Source organism: Peromyscus eremicus, chromosome 22 (assembly GCF_949786415.1).
Source record: "Peromyscus eremicus chromosome 22, PerEre_H2_v1, whole genome shotgun sequence".
NCBI lineage: Eukaryota > Metazoa > Chordata > Mammalia > Rodentia > Cricetidae > Peromyscus > Peromyscus eremicus.
In genome coordinates this window covers 19,783,477-19,802,639 of record NC_081437.1, presented here as the reverse complement: position 1 = coordinate 19,802,639, position 19,163 = coordinate 19,783,477, and the positions used below count along the sequence as shown (strand labels likewise).

The 19,163-nt window shown below is 45.5% G+C and overlaps 1 protein-coding gene across 1 annotated transcript in view; it reads right to left on the bottom strand.

Moving 5' to 3' along the window:
• Nucleotides 1–19,163, bottom strand: part of Xdh (xanthine dehydrogenase) — a 65,660-nt gene that overhangs the window by 17,583 nt on the left and 28,914 nt on the right. Inside the window, exons 12-24 of the mRNA XM_059248464.1 lie at nucleotides 18,528–18,621; nucleotides 17,064–17,173; nucleotides 14,761–14,945; nucleotides 12,731–12,905; nucleotides 12,258–12,341; nucleotides 10,503–10,672; nucleotides 8,465–8,588; nucleotides 6,050–6,169; nucleotides 5,126–5,222; nucleotides 3,309–3,433; nucleotides 2,453–2,586; nucleotides 1,941–2,028; nucleotides 1,729–1,815 (exon numbers count right to left, since the gene is read on the bottom strand). Coding sequence (XP_059104447.1) covers nucleotides 1,729–1,815; nucleotides 1,941–2,028; nucleotides 2,453–2,586; nucleotides 3,309–3,433; nucleotides 5,126–5,222; nucleotides 6,050–6,169; nucleotides 8,465–8,588; nucleotides 10,503–10,672; nucleotides 12,258–12,341; nucleotides 12,731–12,905; nucleotides 14,761–14,945; nucleotides 17,064–17,173; nucleotides 18,528–18,621 — 1,593 coding nt within the window. The remainder of the gene's footprint in view (nucleotides 1–1,728; nucleotides 1,816–1,940; nucleotides 2,029–2,452; nucleotides 2,587–3,308; nucleotides 3,434–5,125; nucleotides 5,223–6,049; nucleotides 6,170–8,464; nucleotides 8,589–10,502; nucleotides 10,673–12,257; nucleotides 12,342–12,730; nucleotides 12,906–14,760; nucleotides 14,946–17,063; nucleotides 17,174–18,527; nucleotides 18,622–19,163) is intronic.

Genomic DNA, 19,163 nt, shown 5'->3' with positions numbered 1-19,163 from the left:
GAGGAACAATAAATTTTTCAACTCTGGAAAGAGCTGTGTTTTTACCTCCCTAAACATCTCTAAAACTCAGTCTAGATTACTAAATTTCACGGTGAGCCCATTTTCCTCTGTGACACTCATTATAGATCCTCTTTTTTAATCTTAAAGCCTGTGTCTATTAGTTTGGGGGTATATTTTTAAACTGTTTCTTGTTAGCCTCTTCAACTGCTTGTTCCCTTTCTTTGTTTTCTGAAATGTCAATTATTGGGCCCTCCTGGACTGGTCTTCAATTTTCCTTGTATTTTCTTTCTTACCCCTCAGTGTTTTCTCTTCGAGGAAGAGCTATCAGGTTTCTTTCAACCTCTCTTACAGTTTTCATTCCCAAGAGCTCATTTTCATTCTTGGACCAGTCTAGTGTTACAGCACGCTGCTCTCTCTTTACGGGGCAGTGCCCACTCTTCCCGAGGAGACAGATGCTGCCTTTCATTGATTTTGCTTGTTTGCTTCATTTCGATTCAAGTTTCCTTCCCAAGTGTACTTGCATTTTCCCATAAATAAATTGCTTTCTGTGGTCCTCTGTCTCAAGTCCACTTTTGCTTCCTTTTACAATCTGACCAACTCCTTTCCTTCCTTCTTTTTTCCTTCCTTTCTTTTTCCCTTCCTTTTTTCCTTCCTTCCTTTCTCCCTTCCTTCCTCCCTTCTTTCTTTTCTTCCTTTCTTCCTTCCTTCTTCCTTTTCTCTGTTTCCCCAATCTATTGTGTTCCTTCGGGGCAGAAACAATGCCACAGTCTCTTTACGTTGCCACCTAGAGCTAGGTACTCCAAGCATGTTTATGGGATTGAATTACAGGTTTTTACGACCTTTGGGGATAACTACTGCATGCTTGTCAGCCTGATTTACTCTAAAACACTAAAACATGTTACACATGGTGAGAACACTGGAAACGAACAGTTGTAATGCTAGCTAGGGAGTGTAACGTTTTCTAACTGAACTAATTAGCCCCTAGCATAGAAGGAGACCCCAAGGGCATAAGGCGAAACCTGCCTGTCCTAAAATGTTATTTTAAAAAATAAGAATCTATACAGGCATAACTAGTCTGGTCATAAAATTAGGATAATAACTTTTAGAAAGTACTACCAGCAAGGTAAATTTGATAATTCTCACAATTGAGTTCATTTCACCCACTACCTCGACTTACTTTCCTTTTTATTTCTTTTTTTTTTTTTCCTTTTAAATTACACTTATTGTTTTCCTTGAGGGGGTGTGCCACAGCATGCATGTACAAGTCAAAGGACAACTTGTGAAAGTCTCCACAGTGTGGGTTCCAGGGTTAGACCCGGATCACCAGGCTTGGTGCCAAACACCTTTGCCCACTGAGCACCACCTGGCTGGCCCTACTGTTTATTTTATTTTAATACCCAAGTATTCCAAGCTCATCTGCCAAAACTATGGCAGAGGTAAGGAATGCAAGCTTCTGCTGGTCTTATCCTTGCCATTTATATGACTGAAGGAGCCTCAGCAGAAGCAAAATACGGAAATACCCAAGGACCATGTTTGGCATTACTCAAGGTTCTATCCTGGGAGACAGAAACTCAGGATTAATATACAGTATGAGCACTTCCCCCAGCCCCACAGGCATCACTTAGATATTACATAGATCTATAGGTAAGATAAGGTAGGATATATGCATAGTCCAAGTAAACAACAATGCCTCCCAGTCACCCCTAGGGGCACACTGATCCTACTTACACTCCGAGAGAGATCCTCCGTGTTCCCACCGTTGCTGAAGTGAGCCACCTCCAGAGCCACTATATTCCCAGTCTTCATGAAGCCAACCTGACGGAAAGACAGTCATCCTCAACAGAACCCACGTCTGTCTGCCTCTAATCCGTGTCTGTCTGTCATCCCTGATCCATCCCGCCTGCTTACGCTACCGGAGGAAACAGAAAAGACCAAAACACCTTGTATTTGGCCAGGAAGGGATGTCGGCCACCAGTAATCAGCATGTCCTCATCACGGTCCAGCATGCAGCGTACAGGGCGGCCCGTCCTGGGGCGGGGAGAGACCAAGAGGGTTGGAAACCTGTGAGCCGCCAGCAGCCCAGTCCTGTGAGTCTCAGAAACGCTAAACAGGAAGAAGGACTTCCTTTTCATTTGTACACTGAGCTTTGCCATGAAGGCACTGTGCTGAATAACACAAGGAATGCCAGGCAGAGTCCTCACCTTACTCCTAGGGAGATTACAGCCAATTAAGGAAAATAAGACATGGATACACGGGTCGATGTGCAAAGAGACTAGCTAGGTTACCCTTGCCCTTATGCCCGAGAGTTCGAAAGACAGAAAACTGGGAACTCAAAGCAGGGACAATTGCTTTCAACAGGGGAAGAAGCTAAAAGGCCTTCCTTACCCAGCTGGCCTTATTCTACTTCCCAGAGAATCTAACCGCGGTGGAAGAAGGTGGCCTAGAAACTCACTTGTATGCAGCCAAGGCCACTGCCGTGGACACCACCGTGCTCCGGGTCTCCTTCCCTCCGAAGCCTCCGCCCATTCTCTTCACTCGGACTACAATCCGGTTATCTGGAACGCCCAACATTTTTGCAACAAAGCTCTATGCAAAAGAAAAAAAATATATATATATATATATATATATATATATTAATGCATCCTCTGGACTTTTTCCAGGCCTGACCTCAACCTGCCCAACAAGCCTGGACCTAAGCACTACTATAAATTCTAGTATTCCTGGGATGAAAATCCTCTTCACCTCCCAATGCTGTCTGGTGCCAGGGTCCAGCAGTCACTGGTCACCGCAGACTGAATTCAGGCAACTCACATACTTGCATTTAACCAGAAGGGCAAAAGAGCAGCATACTCTCCAAGCAAATCATCATCTCATCTGGCAAGGGCTTTTAGGTCAGAAAGGTAGGAGCAGACATCAAAAATCCTGGCAACCACTATCATGTTACAGGTGGTCAAGAAAAATCCCAGCTTTGGCTGCTAAGTTAGCGGTCCCTACGGCTATCACTTAACCTCACACTTGATTTTTAGAGATGAGAAATGTGAGCAGGACATGCCTTGACCAAGGTCACATGAAGACTTAATAAACTCTAGTTCAAGTACTAAAATGCATCTAACTGATGCAATGACCCTCGAAAGCACCATCTTATTCACGAGAATAGTGAAGCAGAAAAAGTTAAATGACAAGGTCTGGTTCCAAGACTAAGACTCATGTCCCTTTGAGGACCTGTATCTGCTTCTTCCCATTCCCTACCCCCTCTTCCTGGTCTGCTAGAGACTCTCTTGTCACTGCCCTAATTACTCTGAGCTGACCTGGGTTTTCATGGTGTTCTGCGTCCCCACGAAGAGCTCCATCTCACCCGCCTCGCCCTTTGGGACAGCGATGGTGCAGTTGGTCTCCAGGTAGAAGTGCTCCTGGCCACCAATATACAGTTCTCCTGGAACAGCAATGGCAGAGCCCTGATGAGCCTGGTGCTGTAGAGGGGTGTGCCTGCTGTGGTGGTTAGTCTTGGTTGTCAACTTGACTCAGCTGAGAAGAGGGAACTTCAGTAGAAGAACTGTCTCCATCAAATTGTCTTGTGGACAATTCTGTGGGACATTTTCTTCATTGGTAACTGACAAAGGAGGACCAACCCCCACTGTGGACAGTGCCACTCCTAAGCAGGTGTGTGGTGATATTGTGTTCCCCAAATATTGTGCACCCTAATAAACTTATCTGGGGTCAGAGAACAGAACAGCCACTAGACACAGAGGCCAGAAAATGGTGGCACTCACACCTTTAATCCTAGCATTCCAGATCTCTATGAGTTCAAAGCCACACTGGAAACAGCCAGGCATGATGACTCATGCCTTTAATCCCAGGAGGTGGTGACAGAAAGCAGAAAGGTATATAAGGCATGAGGACCAGGAACTAGGCTGGTTAAGCTTTTAGGCTTTTGAGCAACAGTTCAGCTGAGATTTATTCTGGATGAGGACTCAGAGGCTTCCAGTCTGAGGAAGCAGAATCAGCTGAGGAATTGGCAAGGTGAGGTAGCTGTGGTTTGTTCTGCTTCTCTGATCTTCCAGCATTCACCCCAATACCTGGCTTCAGGTTTGATTTTATTAATAAGATCTTTTAGAGATTCATGCTACATGGGTGGCATGGGTTATATAAAGATGGCAGCTGAGCAAGCCGCAGAAAGCATGCCAGTGAGCATCATTCCCATGGCTGCTGCTTCAGTTCCTGCCTCCAGGCTCTCCTTGGCTTCCCTCAATAATGGACCTGTGATCCAAATAAACCTTTTCCTCCCAAAGTGTTTCTAATCAGTGTTTTATCACAGCAGCTGAGAAGCAGACCAGGACATTTGCTAAAGGAAATAGTCCACCAAGGAACCACCTACTGGCAGGTGACCGCTGGGTTTCCCAACTGGGGTAAGAAAGGGTCTTAAAGTCCTAGCAGTCTGGGAGTTACATCTGCTTCTCCAATCATCCTCTCATCAAAGAAGCCAGAATAGCACTAAATACATCAGGCACAGTCTTCTCACCACAGCCCCGGGGCATCTGGGATTTCTAAAATGATCGTTGTAAAGTTTTGGAAAAAGTAAGGAGGAAATTGGCAGATATGATTGAAAACATGAGTGTCTTTCAGAATGGAAGCAGCTAGTCCTGTTGCAGAATTAGTTACCCTGCTAGTAACTTAGCAAGGCCCATGGGTTGAAGCAGAAAGGTATTCCGATGGGTATTCTTGCCTTGCTGGGATCTGTGGACCTAATTCTTAGAGTCAGAGTTCAGAGAGAAAGGAGAGGGGCAGAAGCTCACAGAGGATGGGTAAGAAGCATCTTCAGACATCTGGGGAGCGTGTGAAATTTGTCTCAAAGCTGGACATCTCTGTGGCCATTGTCCTCTCTACACAGCCTTCCAAAGACACAATGTAGGGTCACTTAGGTACATCCAGCCCAGAGATGGAGAATGGAGATAAAAATGAGGGAGGCTCCGTCCCTGCTAACTGAGTTTCATTCCAAACATCAGAGGGATCTTAACGTTAGAAAGTGCTATCAATCACTTCCCTTCTCCGGGGCTCCCTGTGTATCCCTAGAATTTAACTGTTAAACCAAGGTCCCCATCCCTTCTGCCGCATGGTGCTGCTATACCTGAGACCACATTGTCAGCTTCAGAAAAGCCTTTCTTGAGATCGCCTTTCTCGATTTTTATCTCGGGGCCATAGAAGGAGTTGTTCTTTATGGCATCCTGAGGGTCAAGAGAAACTTCCGTGACATAGCTTTCCAGGCAGGAGGTGATGGGAAAGTGATTCTGACCAGGAAGAGAGGGGCTTTCTGAATTGCTGCCCCTCTCTCCTCACAAACGCATCTCTATGTGTTCAGTCATACTCTTAAAGCACGCTCTACTGGAGCTCAGGGAATCGTGTTCTGTCTGTCTCCTCAGTGGGAGATGGACAGCGCTGAGTCTTCTAGAGGAGCAAAGAATCCCAAAGGGAGCCAGTTGTAGCTGAAATGTGGGGCAAGGGGAGCTCAATTTGGCCATTAGAGGACTGAACCAGGGATGGTGAAAGGTAAGGTTTCCCTGGAGCATAAACTCTAGTGCTGTTTGGAATTCTAAAATCCATTTACAGATGCCCTTTAACTTACAGTAGGATTACTTCCCAGTAAATCTATCAGATTGAAAATACCATATGCTAATGATTCAATGTACCTAACACGCTGGGTGAAAAACATAGCTTCAACTAGCTGACCTTAAACAACCCCCCAAAACCTATATGAGCTTAAAGTTGGGGGAAAAAATCATCTAACACAAGCCTGGCGATGTTGGATATCAGATGTGATTTGAATATCATACTGACCGTGAGAAGTTGTGTGTTTGTGGGCTGTGCTAGCGCACCTGTGGAAATCTGAAGAACTGATATAATTCAAACAGAACCCAGGGAAGCTGGGTGTCGGCTGTAGCCAAACATCCATGTGCTGCTCATATGGAAGGCTCCTTCTCTAGAGGATCCCCCAAAGGAATGCCTTGGGATGAGAGCTGACTCCTCTACAGGAACAGCCCATGTTCTCAGTTACCTCAATTGTGATAATGGCTGGTAGGTCTTCATAGCTGATTTTCACCCCACGAGCAGCTCTCTGGGCATGTTCTGGGGTGTCAGCAACCACAGCACCAATGATGTGCCCAACACAAGTAACCTAGGGGGCAGAGATGAGCTGTTAAAGACCATGAAGTTCCTCAAGAAGCAAATCTTTATGGATACTCTAAAAAGACAAAGGCGGTCCCCACCCTTCAGTCAGAGCACATTTTAAGAATGCTCTCGTGCCTTTCCATTTCCTGACCCTCCTAACTGAGGCCATGAGCCTCTTCACAAGTTCACTGGCACCACTATAGGAAGAGATTTCAGCTCAATGCCCAATTCTTATAGTTTCACTCTGGTAGCTTATTGAGAGGCTGCATAGGAGAAAATGTGGACAATGGCTCCCCTTGTCTGCCATGAGCCAAACGGGAGGTATGGTACCAGCAACTGTTTGTCAATGCCAATCTGTTCCAACAACCTTGATCTTCCTATAAAAAAAGAAGATGGGAGCCGGAGAGATGGTTCGGTTATTAAGAGCACTTATTGCTCTTGCAGAGGACCTGGGTTCTAGTCCCAGCACCCACGTGGAGGCTCACACTCAACCAATAAATCCAGTTCCAGGGGATCTCCTGGCCTCTGCGGGCACCAGGCATGCATGTGGTGCACAGATATATATGCAGGCAAAACACTCAGACACATAAAATAAAAATAAGTAAATTAGAAAACAAATTTTAAAGATAAAGACAGACTCAGGAGACAACAGGATGGTGGCTAGATCTCAGCTAACTAAACATTGGTCTTGTCTCTCAGCTTCAGTATCTTTCTACTAGAACACTTCAAATGTCAAATCCCTTCAAAGTCCACACTTGTGTCTTATAATTTCATCTAGATCAGCAGTTCTCAACTGGTAGGTCTTGACCCCCTTAGGGGTCATATATCTAATATCCTGCTTTCAGATATCTACATTATGATTCATAACAGTAGCAGAATTACTGTTATGACGTAGCAGGAACTGTATTAAAGCGTCACAGCATGAGGAAGGTTAAGAACCACTGTTCTAGATTCTCCTAAGCTGCAGGTCACAAACACTGATTTAGACATAATGGCACCTATTTTTCCATTTATTGCTTCCTTTTAATGACCCAGTCCCTTAAAACTGTGTGTGTTATATGTGCTTATATATGTTCATGTGAACGTATGTGTACACGCTTGTGGAGGTCATAGGTCAGCATCAGATATCTTCCTCTGTTGCTCTACACCTTATTTTTAAGAGAGGGTCTCTCACTGAATCTGGAGCTCAGAGATTGGCCAGACTGACCAGCCAGTGAGCTTTGGGGATCTGCCTGTCTAGATTTTATATATATAGTGTGTGTGTGTGTGTGTGTGTGCCACAACAGCTGGTATTTTACATGAGTGCTGGGGATGTAAACTCAGATCTTCGTGTTTGCCCAACCACATAAAAAAAACTAATCCATCTCCTATAGAACTAGTAATGGATCCCCTTCAGGAATAATTTTAATCAAATATCCACCAGAAAATAAGTGAAGGAAATGATTATACAGCTTGTCATATTAAGATGCGAGGTTTTCTAACAAGCAACACTTGACATGCAAGCCTCTGGACGTTCTCTCCGAAGGACCAATAGGTACGGACTTAACTGGGTCTGCAGTATTGACCTGCTTGTACCTAGCTGACTCTAACTAAAATGCTTTCAACACTCCCGGGGCTCTAGGCATTGATAAAGTAATTTGCTCTTCTATCAAACACTTTATAAATTTCCTCCACAAACACCCTTGGAGTCCTTGTGTTTACAGGTTTTCATTCTTGGCTTCACCCTCACATTAATATTTTTTTAAAAGGTGATTAGCCTTCAGCAACACCTACTCGAATCTAATTTGCAAACTTTAATCAGTATCAGAATTATAAAATGGCCATCTGAGAACTATCCTGCGTGTGAAGCATAAGGAATTTTGTAGCAACTGTTCTCAGGGCTTGGAGACACTGTTATTGCAGATTTTTACACACTTGGAATCAGTAAATGAACTCTCACAGAAGTGGATTGTCTACACCTAGTGGTGGGATTATGGTCTCATTCCTAGTTAGCTTATTTAGTGTATCCTTATTTTCTTTAGTAAAAGAGCTTGATGCTATACATTACAATCCTGGTTGTTAACTCATATATGGTCACCAGTCTTGTTCCCCTGTCATCTTGGCACAGTCTTCTATTACACCAGAACAGCAGTCATCGATTAAATAACCAAACAACACATTCTGTCCCTTTGTAGATTATCCCAAATACTGACCCATTACATGATGGCCACAACATATGCAGGATTAGGAATTTGGAGCAATGAGCACAAATTAAAACCATGATATGTATTCCAGTTATTTCTAATGACAAGTCTAACTATACCTTATCCTTTGCAAAGACAGTCTCATCATTGAAAATGCCGGTTACATTACTACTAGGAATGTCTTCTTCAGTGAGGAAGCAAACAAACCCTGGCACCTTCTTGGCTTCAGAAGTGTCTATGGACCTGGAGAATGAGCAGAGTGGGGGGCCATGTCAGCACACTGAAGCAGGAGACACATCATCTGGCTTGGATAGCCCGTCCCATTCAACTATTCCTCTACCCTCGTTCTTCCCATCTCTGTCTTCTTCGCTGTTGGATCCTAACTCATTTCTATCCTGTTCTGAAAATGGTGACTGACCACCTTCCTTGGAGGGGTCATTGTGCCAAATGCTGTTGGGGATATAGGATGGATAAGACAACCACATATCAAATGCTAGCCGCAGTCTGGACTCCAAGTACAGGGAGCCTTATCCAAGACAGCAGCAATAACTCTGGAAGGCTCTGGTTAAAATATATGTCACTAGAACAAGGCACTTGGGGCCTTTGCTATGCCATGGATACAGTGGCCCTGGACATCTGCTCACAGACCAATTTCTCTTCATACATTAATAGTGCTGTGCCTATACAAGGGCATCCTAGACACAATTAGGCAATGCTGACCTAGAAGGAGGGTGCTAGAGTTGACCAAGTCTACCAGACTACAGAGTAGAGGCAGCTCAGGGAAAGTTCTAGAAACTGCCTTGAAAGAATCATCTTCAAAACAGTTATTCCTCATTTAGAAGAAAAAAATAAAAACAAAAATAATTACCATTATCCCCATATTACAATTAAGGAAATGAAAGTTTTGGGGAGTCAAGTAGCTTGTCCAAAGTCACCCAGCCAGAAAGCAACATATCTGGGTTTAGAGCCAAGGGTGATGATGAGGATGCCAGGCAGTGAAGATTCACCCCTCCAACCCATCCATTTATACATTGATGGAATGGAGGTTGCTGGAGTGGAGACAACATGAGTCATCACACTGTTAACATGGGCTCAAGGCAAGGACCAAGCAAAGGGACTCACCTCCAGCCCTAGCTGGCAATTAACAGACGTTTCCCCAAGGCCTGGAAAAGCTGATCACCTCGTTAGGTATTTTGTATCTAGCTCACCATGCTTGGAGCCTGTCTCTAGGTTAGGAACCCCAGGAAGGAAAGATTGACAGGGAGGCCTGGGTCTGCCCCGAGGCAAGGCCTGAGAGAGAGAGATTCCTGGCTGTTCTGCTCAGCCACAGGCTCTGTGTCCAGTGCCACCAGAGACTGGAGCTCAGTCTATGGCTGTAAATATCCAGAGGTGTCATGCCCCACTTCCTAATGCTTCTTGGCTTCAAACACAGCCTCTACCAGCTGCCAATCATATTATCTGGGGCAAACACCTCCTCCTGCTTACGCCTTAGGTCCTCTGCTGCACCTGCCTAGGTGGGAAACACCAAGCGCCGTGTTGGGTGTGAAGCATTATGCTTGCCACTACTGTTGCTATAGTGGTAATTCTTGCTGTTCGGCTCTTGGCATCTAATAAACAGGTATGGGTGGCTGGTCTCTGCTAGGTGCTGTGTGGACACATTTGGAGACCCTCACAAACACCCTGTTACAAAACTCCAGAGCAGATGCAAGTCTCAGCAGCTACGCCTGCCCTGTAGCTCTGTGAGGATCTAATCCCAGCTTTGTGGGGCGAAGGCGATATTCTTTCCTGTAGTATTATCTAGCTTTTTTTTTTTTTTTTTTTTTTTAACATTCTGCATGTGTTCAGCCCAGGCTCTGAATGTAAGTCTTATCTGGTCCTGTTAGGAGCTTGTCACCTACACTCACAGCTTTTCAGGCCAAGAGTGACCTCCCTGCTCAACTCCCAAATTGTCCCCTTGACCTCTTACCCTCCCTCCAGGAGAACTTCAGTTAGATGCTAAGGTATTATGCATGGAGCCCAAGCCTTCCTGCTGCTCTCTGATGGGTTTAAGAGGATTTCCTGCCTAGGCTCTAGGGTGGGGAATCCTCAAGGGGCCTCCTCCATCTTCAGTTCCTGCAGAGCATGCTTCTCACTGAGTCCCTGGGAAGCGATACTCACGTGATTTTAGCGTGGGCCCGGGTGCTGGTCACCAGCCTGAGAGACAGCTCATTCTCATAGCGGGGAATGTCATCACAGTACACAGCCTGCCCCGATGCCTGCATTTCCGCGGCCAGGTGAGGCAGGGGCCGGCCCACCATGTCCTCCTCAGACTGATCCTTGGGCACCTCCTGAAACAATATGGCCACCAGTCAGACTGAGCTTCTGAGGACATTGTTCCTCTATAGTCTCAGGGGACACACCGGGAACTGGGGAAATCAGAGGGCACTTAAGGAGTCACTGACAAGATACTCATAAATATATCAAGAAACAACAAAAGAACCTAAGTATGCATTAGCTGCAAACTAGGTAATGTTGTATTCATACAGTGGAATAGTATGCAACCATTAATACATACTTTTGAAGAATTCAAAGCAGAAGAAAGAATGCTTATATTAATCATAAAACATTCTATATGTGAGTGTATGCTGATTGATTTTATACAAAAGTAACACATGCTACTAATATCATGTATGTATATCCATATAGGCAGAAGAAAAATGGAAATAAACAAAATACAATGACTTTCTCCTGGAGGTAAGAGTTTTGGATGACTTTTATTTCCCTTTTTATACTTTACTGCAGTTCCCAGAATGTTTTATTGACTTTATAATCAATTTCTATTTTGTTTTTCAAAGTAGTAAAGTGTCTAATTCTTACTGAGCATTTTTATGTACCACGGACTTCTAAGTGGTTTGATTTTATTTTTCAGCACTAGAGATGGACTCAAGGTCTTACCCTTACCAAGTCAATGCTCTAGCACTGAGCCTCATGCCCAGCAAATGCATTTCAGTCCTCCCCCATTCTGTGAAACAAGTCTATCATCAGCTACATATGCAGGTGGGTCTAACTGACTTTCCTAAGAGGCACAGAGGTGGTTTGCCCAAGGTTACAGAGTAAAGAAAGGACAAACTTTGGATTCTAATCAGGCAGCCATGCCCTGGAGTTCATCTGTGGGCCACCAACCCAGGGCTCAACAAACTGCAGCCGGTGTTTATTTCTATAAAGCGTTACTGAACGTATTCATTTGGATGGTTTGTTTTGTTTTTAGAGACAGAGTCCCCTGTATCCTGGGTGGTACTCAGATTTCCTATGTAGCTGGAGACAGCCTCAAACTCCTCCTGATCTCCTGGCTCCTACCTCCCAAATGCTGGAATGACAGGGATGTCCCTCCACAGCTCTTTTCTGTGGCTCTGGGGACTGAATGTAGGGCTTCGTGCATAAGCAAGCCCTCTACCAACTGAGCCATCTCCACAGGCCCTCATTCATTTATGTGTTTACAGCTGTTTTGTGCTACAGTGACTGAACTTAGACATGACGATATGGTTTGCAAAATTTGACGTGCTTATAGGAAATGTGCTAACCTTTTATCTAGTACATCCCAAAACCTTGTTAGAATGACGTATTTGTTTGCATACACTCAGCATGCATGCATGCATGCATCCTCAAGATTGGATTGGCACATTAGGGGTCAAGAAGAACAAAATAGATTTTTCTTTTCCCTAAAGAACAGATGCAGTTTAGCATCCAGTCCTAAGAGAGAAACAGAGGCTAACAAGGACAAGATGCTGCATTGCAACAATACGACCCTGGTGTTCTTTCCTGGTTATTCATACACAGGGGGAGGGACTTTAAGCATGTCATGCCAAAGCTCAGCCATGAGTCATCACATGTGGCTGCAGGGGCCCTGATATTAAACATGCCATGCGTACTCACTTGGAAGAGCTGGACGTTAGCTGGAGGGTCCTTCTGAAACAGTAGAGTGGCACTGGCAAAAGTGGGGTCCAGCTTACCACACATCTGTGGAAGTGAGGTAACAGAGGAGGCTAGGACTATGTCATATTGTTTTCCTCCTTCCATTCACAAGTAATAGAGGTGAGTCTCCCCCAATCCCATTATTCCCTATCACCTCATTCCCCCATTCCCTCATCCCCCATTCCCCCATCCACTCATCTCCCATCCCCTCATTCCCCCATCCTCTCATCCTTCATCCCCTCATTTCCTCATCCCCTCATTCCCCCATCCCCAAAGACAGATATTAGCAGATGAGGTGATGGCACTGTCCCCAGGTTGTCCTGACCCCTGCTCTTCTGCTCCCAGATGTTGAAAGGGGAGGAGCAACTTTGCCAACCAGCCCAGCCTGCTGAGTCCCCAAACAGGGTGCTGAAGGGACTCTGCTCCACACTCACATTCTCGGGGTTCACTTTGCCCAGCTTCTGGAGTACTGTCAGGTAGAACTTGAAGAAGAAGCTGAGGGTGAGGGTGCGTCGGAACTCCACCATACCACCAGGGGCGTTGGGGGCCAGATGTAGCTCCTCTGCCAGGCCAGCACACACATCCTGCAGCAACTCTTCATTCCAGGACCTGGAAGAAGGCAGAATGTGGGCTTGCTTCCTCCCACCCATCTCCATCACTCAGTGTGGAGTATAATACCCAAGGTCTCTGTCGAATAGCCTGGGTTCAGGCTTTGGCTCACATGCCATGAATTACACAACTACAGGCAAACTACTCAACCTTCTGGTGCCTTAGCCCCCTCAGTCTTAGATAGATAGATAGATAGATAGATAGATAGATAGATAGATAGATAGATGGATGGATAGATAGATAGATAATAGATGAATAGATGGATAGATAGATAGATAGACAGATAGATAGATAGATAGATAGATAGATAGATGAATAGATGGATGGATGGATAGATAGATAGATGATAGAAGGATGGATAGATAGATAGATAGATAGATAGATAATAGACAGATAGATAGATAGATAGATAATAGATGAATAGATGGATAGATAGATAGATAGATAGATAGATAGATAATAGATGAATAGATGGATAGATAGATAGATAGATGATAGATGGATGGATGGATGGATGGATAGATGACAAGTAGATAGATGTATCTAGATGTATAGATACCTATATAAACAGAAAGATATTATTTTTTCTTTTTTTCATTTTTGAGATTATAATACAATTATATTTCTTTCTTCCCTTTCCTCTCTCCAAACCCTCTCATATAGCCCTCCCCACTCTCCTTCAAATTCATGTCCCCTTTTTTCATTAATTTTTATTGCATGCACATCCAGAATTATATATACCTACTTATTCTTAAACATAACTTTGTACATATTTTTTAAATGCCCTAAATAATAGTTACTCTAGGTTCTTATAATGTACTAGGCAATATGAGTTGTTAGTTTTCATTAATTAAACATTACGGTAGGGAATGTCTGGTGCCCATTTTATCACTGAGAAATTTTGGCACAGAGGGACTAATGAATAGGACTTCTGTTCCTCACATGGTTAGTGGTGGAGCCAAGGAATCAAATTCCATCTCTGCCTCTTCCGTGTGGCCATTGTGAGGATTACATAAGACAATGCCAGTGAAGCGCCTGGCACAATGGCTACTGTGTGGCTGCCCTAGTTATGGTAGTAGGATTAATAATAGGAATAGGAATAGGCCTGATAGTGGCAATAACAACAGTAATAGTAATAGTAATAGTGGTAGCAGAAATAATGGTGACACCACCAACAGCGGCAGTAATACTATTAGTTATAACTTCTAATGGCAGTGAGAGGCATGGTGGGAACCATAGTAGCGGTAGCACGCGGCACAGAAGCAGCAATGGTAGAAGCAGTGGCGTCAATAGGAATAGCACCCAAAATGCTGCTACTATAGAGTTGGTAGAGTAGCGAGGACAGTGATGCTACCTTCAGGAGTAACAGCAGCAGCCGTTTGGAGAGCCGTGTAGCTGTGTAGCAGTGAGGGCAGAAAGCAGCCATGGTAACAGTATCAGTGTGTTGCTAGCAGCCATCATATTAACAGCGCTCCTAGCTTACCATGGTGCCGGCGGCACTAGCAGTAGTAAGAGGAGTCGCCGCAGTAGTGCTAATAAGATAGCCCCCACAAGTGGGGCTACCGACGGCTGTGTTCATAATAATAGACTGAGAAGAGAAGAGCCAACGGGAGGAGCAGCAGTAAGAGTAGGAGATCCTACCCCTGCAGCGCTGCTGGCCGTACAGCCATATCAGAATGAATGACATCAGCTGGGAGACCAGCAGCAGCAGTAGTCGCGACTGAGGCATTAGAAGCATCACCAGGAGCAATAGTTACAGCAGAAGCAGGAGCAGCAATAGTAACCCCCCAGCAGCCAGTGTGGCAGTTCGGCAGTGCAGCAGTGCGGGCAGCTTCCTGGTGCAGCCCATGCTTACCTGGACAGCTGCCTCGGAGTGGTCTTGAGGGCTGAGATGGTTCTGTCGGCCATCCCTCCGTAACAAAGGGACAGCTCCTGCACCTCAGTGGTCCCTGGCTTGAACAGGACTCTCATGCCGCTGGTCACCTTGGCGATGTCATCTTCTCTCCGGGAGGCCTGTTTGAAGGCTGAGAAAAACTCACCCTAAAAAAAAAAAGAAAGGGAACAGAAAAGAAAAAAAAAGGAATTGGCATTCCCCACATGTTTGCAAGCATTAGCGAATGGCCAGCATAAAATATAGGTACTGCTGGGTAAAAGAAGTGGGGAGGGTGTTATGGTGCCTTGTAAATCGGTGGGGAGCGAAGACAAGACATACTCTTAGACTACATTTTGAGAAGTTCCAGGTCACATGCCCAGAAGCTGGAAAGGGTCAGGACTTCCCTGCCTATCATGTGACTTGGGGATGGGGTGGTGTCATCTACAGAGCAAACCCCACAAAAGCTCCCAGAAAACCATCCTGGTATCAGTATCAGAATCCACTGGCCTCTTCAGAGACCTCAATAAGAACTCCCTGGCATGTTGCCTCTCTAGCTGGGACAGGGACATGGGGTCCAGGCTGTGACAGCAATTCGCCTGTGGCTCCCAGATGTCTGTAACGTGTCCCTCCCACCAGTGGACGGCGGATTGAGACATCCTGGCTCCAGTGAGCCTGGGTCCTGCTGTGAGGCAACTACTGCTTTATGCTAGAAGCATGCTTCTCTCCCGGGCCTGAACCTGGGTCTGTTTCTATGGAGAGGAGGATAATATGAGTCACTTTCCAGGAAAGAATCATGTGACGTCTGCCCTCTGTGTTGTGTCACTCTTCAGGTTTGTGGTCACCCTGGGTCTGCGTGTTGGTATTAACACCAAAGGTCTTTTATTCTGAAAGAGCCATAGAGACTCTCCCAGGCATCATTCTTGGGTGCTGCCATGGCTTGGAGCACCTAGCCCAGAGCTTGAACTGGTCTAAAGTAGGCAGTGGTTCTAGGTGCTCAGGGCCACACTGGTACCACCAGGTGTCAGGGTACCAGTGTCCTTTCTTGATAAAACTTCCTTGTTCACAGCATAAAATCTCCTCTCTTTTATCAAATGATAGCTTTTGACCCTACGTGAAAAATAAAAGCAGAGCCATAGGGAGCTTGACTCTATCCCCTGTCCCCTCAATTAAAAAAAAAAAAAATTAGTGATCTGTGAAATTCAAAATTCCGAGACTCGTTGCTCAAAATAGTCTATAAACACAAGCTGGAAAATCATTAGGAGGCCACCTCAGGGGCATAATTGCTCAAATTGAATTAGCATTCTCATTAAGGAGGTCAAAATCTGCAAGGACGAACTCTTCTCACACTGGCTAAGCATTTCCTGTAACCCCTAGCTGTCCTGACAGCTGTTTTGCTGGCCTCGCCCAGAACATTCTTGTAATGTGTCTATCGTAGCTGTATTCTCAATCGGTAACTGCTGAGAGGCGAGAACCAGAGCAGGCCAAGCTCCCCCACCTCCCCCCAAAGGTGCCACATCTGCCCAAACAGATCAGAAAAAGCTGCTCATGAAGCCAAAACCCAGCAGTGCCTGGCCAGAGTAAGGTCAGTGAGCCAACAGCTTAGCAAGCCCAAGGTCAGCCATGAGCAGCTTCTTCACTCATCAAGCAGGACCTGTGCACTTCACCTTGGGAAAATAATGTCTCTGGCACAAGGCAGGAATACCCAACAAACAGGGATGTCCTTGGGACTGTGCTGTGAACTGCTGGCTGATGACCACCACTGACATCTACCAAGAACCTCATGAGTTGTGTCCTTCAGTCTTTCCTATAGTCTCTATAGTCGGCAAGACTGTGCCTACTTTACAGAGAGGACACAGGGGCTCAGGAAGGTCAGACAAGCCCCTTGAGGTCGCATGTCTGACTGGTGAGTTCCATAGTCCATGCCCTGCAATTTCTCCTCATCCAGAAATGATAGGGTTGGGCCGGGTGGTGGTGGCGCACGCCTTTAATCCCAGCACTCGGGAGGCAGAGCCAGGCGGATCTCTGTGAGTTCGAGGCCAGCCTGGGCCAAGTGAGTTCCAGGAGAGGCGCAAAGCTACACAGAGAAACCCTGTCTCAAAAAACAAAAACAAACAAACAAACAAAAAAAAACAGAAATGATAGGGTTGGTTCATCAAAGGCAAAGTTAGCGAGAATGGATCAATGTTAGAGTGGAGAGGCGCTAACTATGGTTCTGAGACTCTTTCGGCTCCTTATGTGGAGTCCAACAGTTTGGGCAGAGCCTGGAGTGGCTCCCCCTGACTTACCTCCCTGCTGTAAGGGATCTCAATGGAAAGCAGTATCTCCTCTGGACTGAGCAGAGTCCTTCTGTAGCCGGGGAAGAAGGTGTGGTCCATCCGAACAGTTCTCTTGGTACCTATATGCAGACAAGATGATGACAGCCACATGTGGATGAGACTGGGGATGCACTGGGAGCAGAGGACAGTCATCAGTGAGACAAGTTCCTCTCTGTGCTCTCTGATGCCGCAGTCAGAGGAAGCAGCTGGCAAAATTGGGACCGAGTCACCTTCCAAGGTCCTTAAACAGTGTGTTCTCGTCAATGTCTAACAACCATCTTTTGAGAGGGAAGAAAGTCCTGGTCTGTGGTATGTGTCATTTTATGGTATAATTATATCCACCAACCCAAGTTCAAGCAGCCGTACAAAGTCACTGAGTCTGAAGACAGAATAAAGGCAAAAAAGAGCTGGATCACTTCCCTGTTTACTGTCCTCAGTCAAGATAGCTGACAAGGAGTGCCTTTGGGTAGCTGGCACCTGGGAACTAGGTCTCAGAAAGATTCCTACCATTTGGGTGGTATGGCATATGTCACCGGAACCTGAGGAATCTTGGGGGGAAAGCCTCTAACAAGCTTTTCTGGTAGACAATAGTTCTCCCATGTTGTCACAATTCATTGCTGGGGGAATTGTTGCAGATATTCTGGCCCCAGCACATGCTCATCCAGGGGGCCAGTCCAACTGTGAACCCCTACAAAGACTACGGGAATCACTGTGGAGGTTCCAAGAGACTGAAACCGAAACTACCATATGACCCAGCAATGACCCTTCTGGACAGATTTCCAAAGGGCCCTACATCCCACGCCATCCATGTTTATTCCTGCTCTATTCATAACAGTAAGGAAAAGGAATCAGCCTTGATGTTTATCAGTGGATGAATGCTTAACAAAAATGTGATCCACGGAGAAAATAGAGCTTTAATTGGCCAAAGTGGAACTGTAAAATTTGCAGGAAAATGGATAGAATTGGAAAAATATCATATTAAGTTAATCCAGGCTCAGAGAGACAAACACTTCAATTTCTCTCTCATCTGAAGCTCTTATAACATTAGATCATAGTCTGATGCTTTAGGGGACATGGGGAAGAAGAGTGAGAGAAGACATGGGATATAAAGTAGAGAGGGAAATATTGGGGTGACAGGGAACAATGAAGACAAGGTGGGGAACAGGAAGATAGAAGGGAGGCCCAACCAGACCTAATATGTATGAAAATGCCATAAGGAAATCTGTTACTTTGTATACTAATTAAAAGATTAATTTTAAAAAATAAAAAAAAGAAACAAAAAGGAAGAAAATGCTTAACTCTCTCAACCCCCAACCTGGATTGATCCCCCTTCAACGTTTATGAATCCAAACCTTAAAGCATTGGGGACCACTGAATTTGGGGTTTTGTTTCTCTAGCAAATGACCCAGGTAGTCAAACTCTTCAGGCGCTCACCTCTAGACACGAGGGTCAGCTTGGCTCCACTGGCCATGAACACAGGGTTGAGGTCAGAGATGGGGCTGGCGGTGATGATGTTCCCTCCGATGGACTAGTGAGGACAAGCAAAGAGTGAGTGAGAGCTTCTCAGTCTCCTGCATGCTGCAAGAGGTGACAGCCGTGGCAGGGGGCACCCGAGGACCTGACTCCCTGAGCAGCCCAGCGAGACACGGCCATTCAAGGAAACACACAAGCCTGAAATCAGAACACTTGGGATGGGGCTCAGAAACATATGTACGCATCGATAAACAGAGGCAAGCTCTTTCGAATGGTTTTCCCTCACCCAACCTTTTCATTCTGGAAGGATTGAGGTGAGTTATCACAGAGGCTGTAGGGAATCAGTAAAATGAAATCCAAGATAGAGATCAAGGAAAAAGAGACGGACGTAGAAGTGAATAGCTAGTTGTTTGGGGATCTGAACTTTCCGGCAATTTGACAAAAAAGTAAATGGAACAAGAATCAGATAGAGGTTCTTGTTACCAAAACAAAGGAGGAAAAACAGTGTGAACTGAGAACAGAACCTCCTCAGAAGCCAGCCAAGGAGAACTGGGGGACACAATGGTGCTTTCTGCACCTATGTTCCTTCCTGGGAAA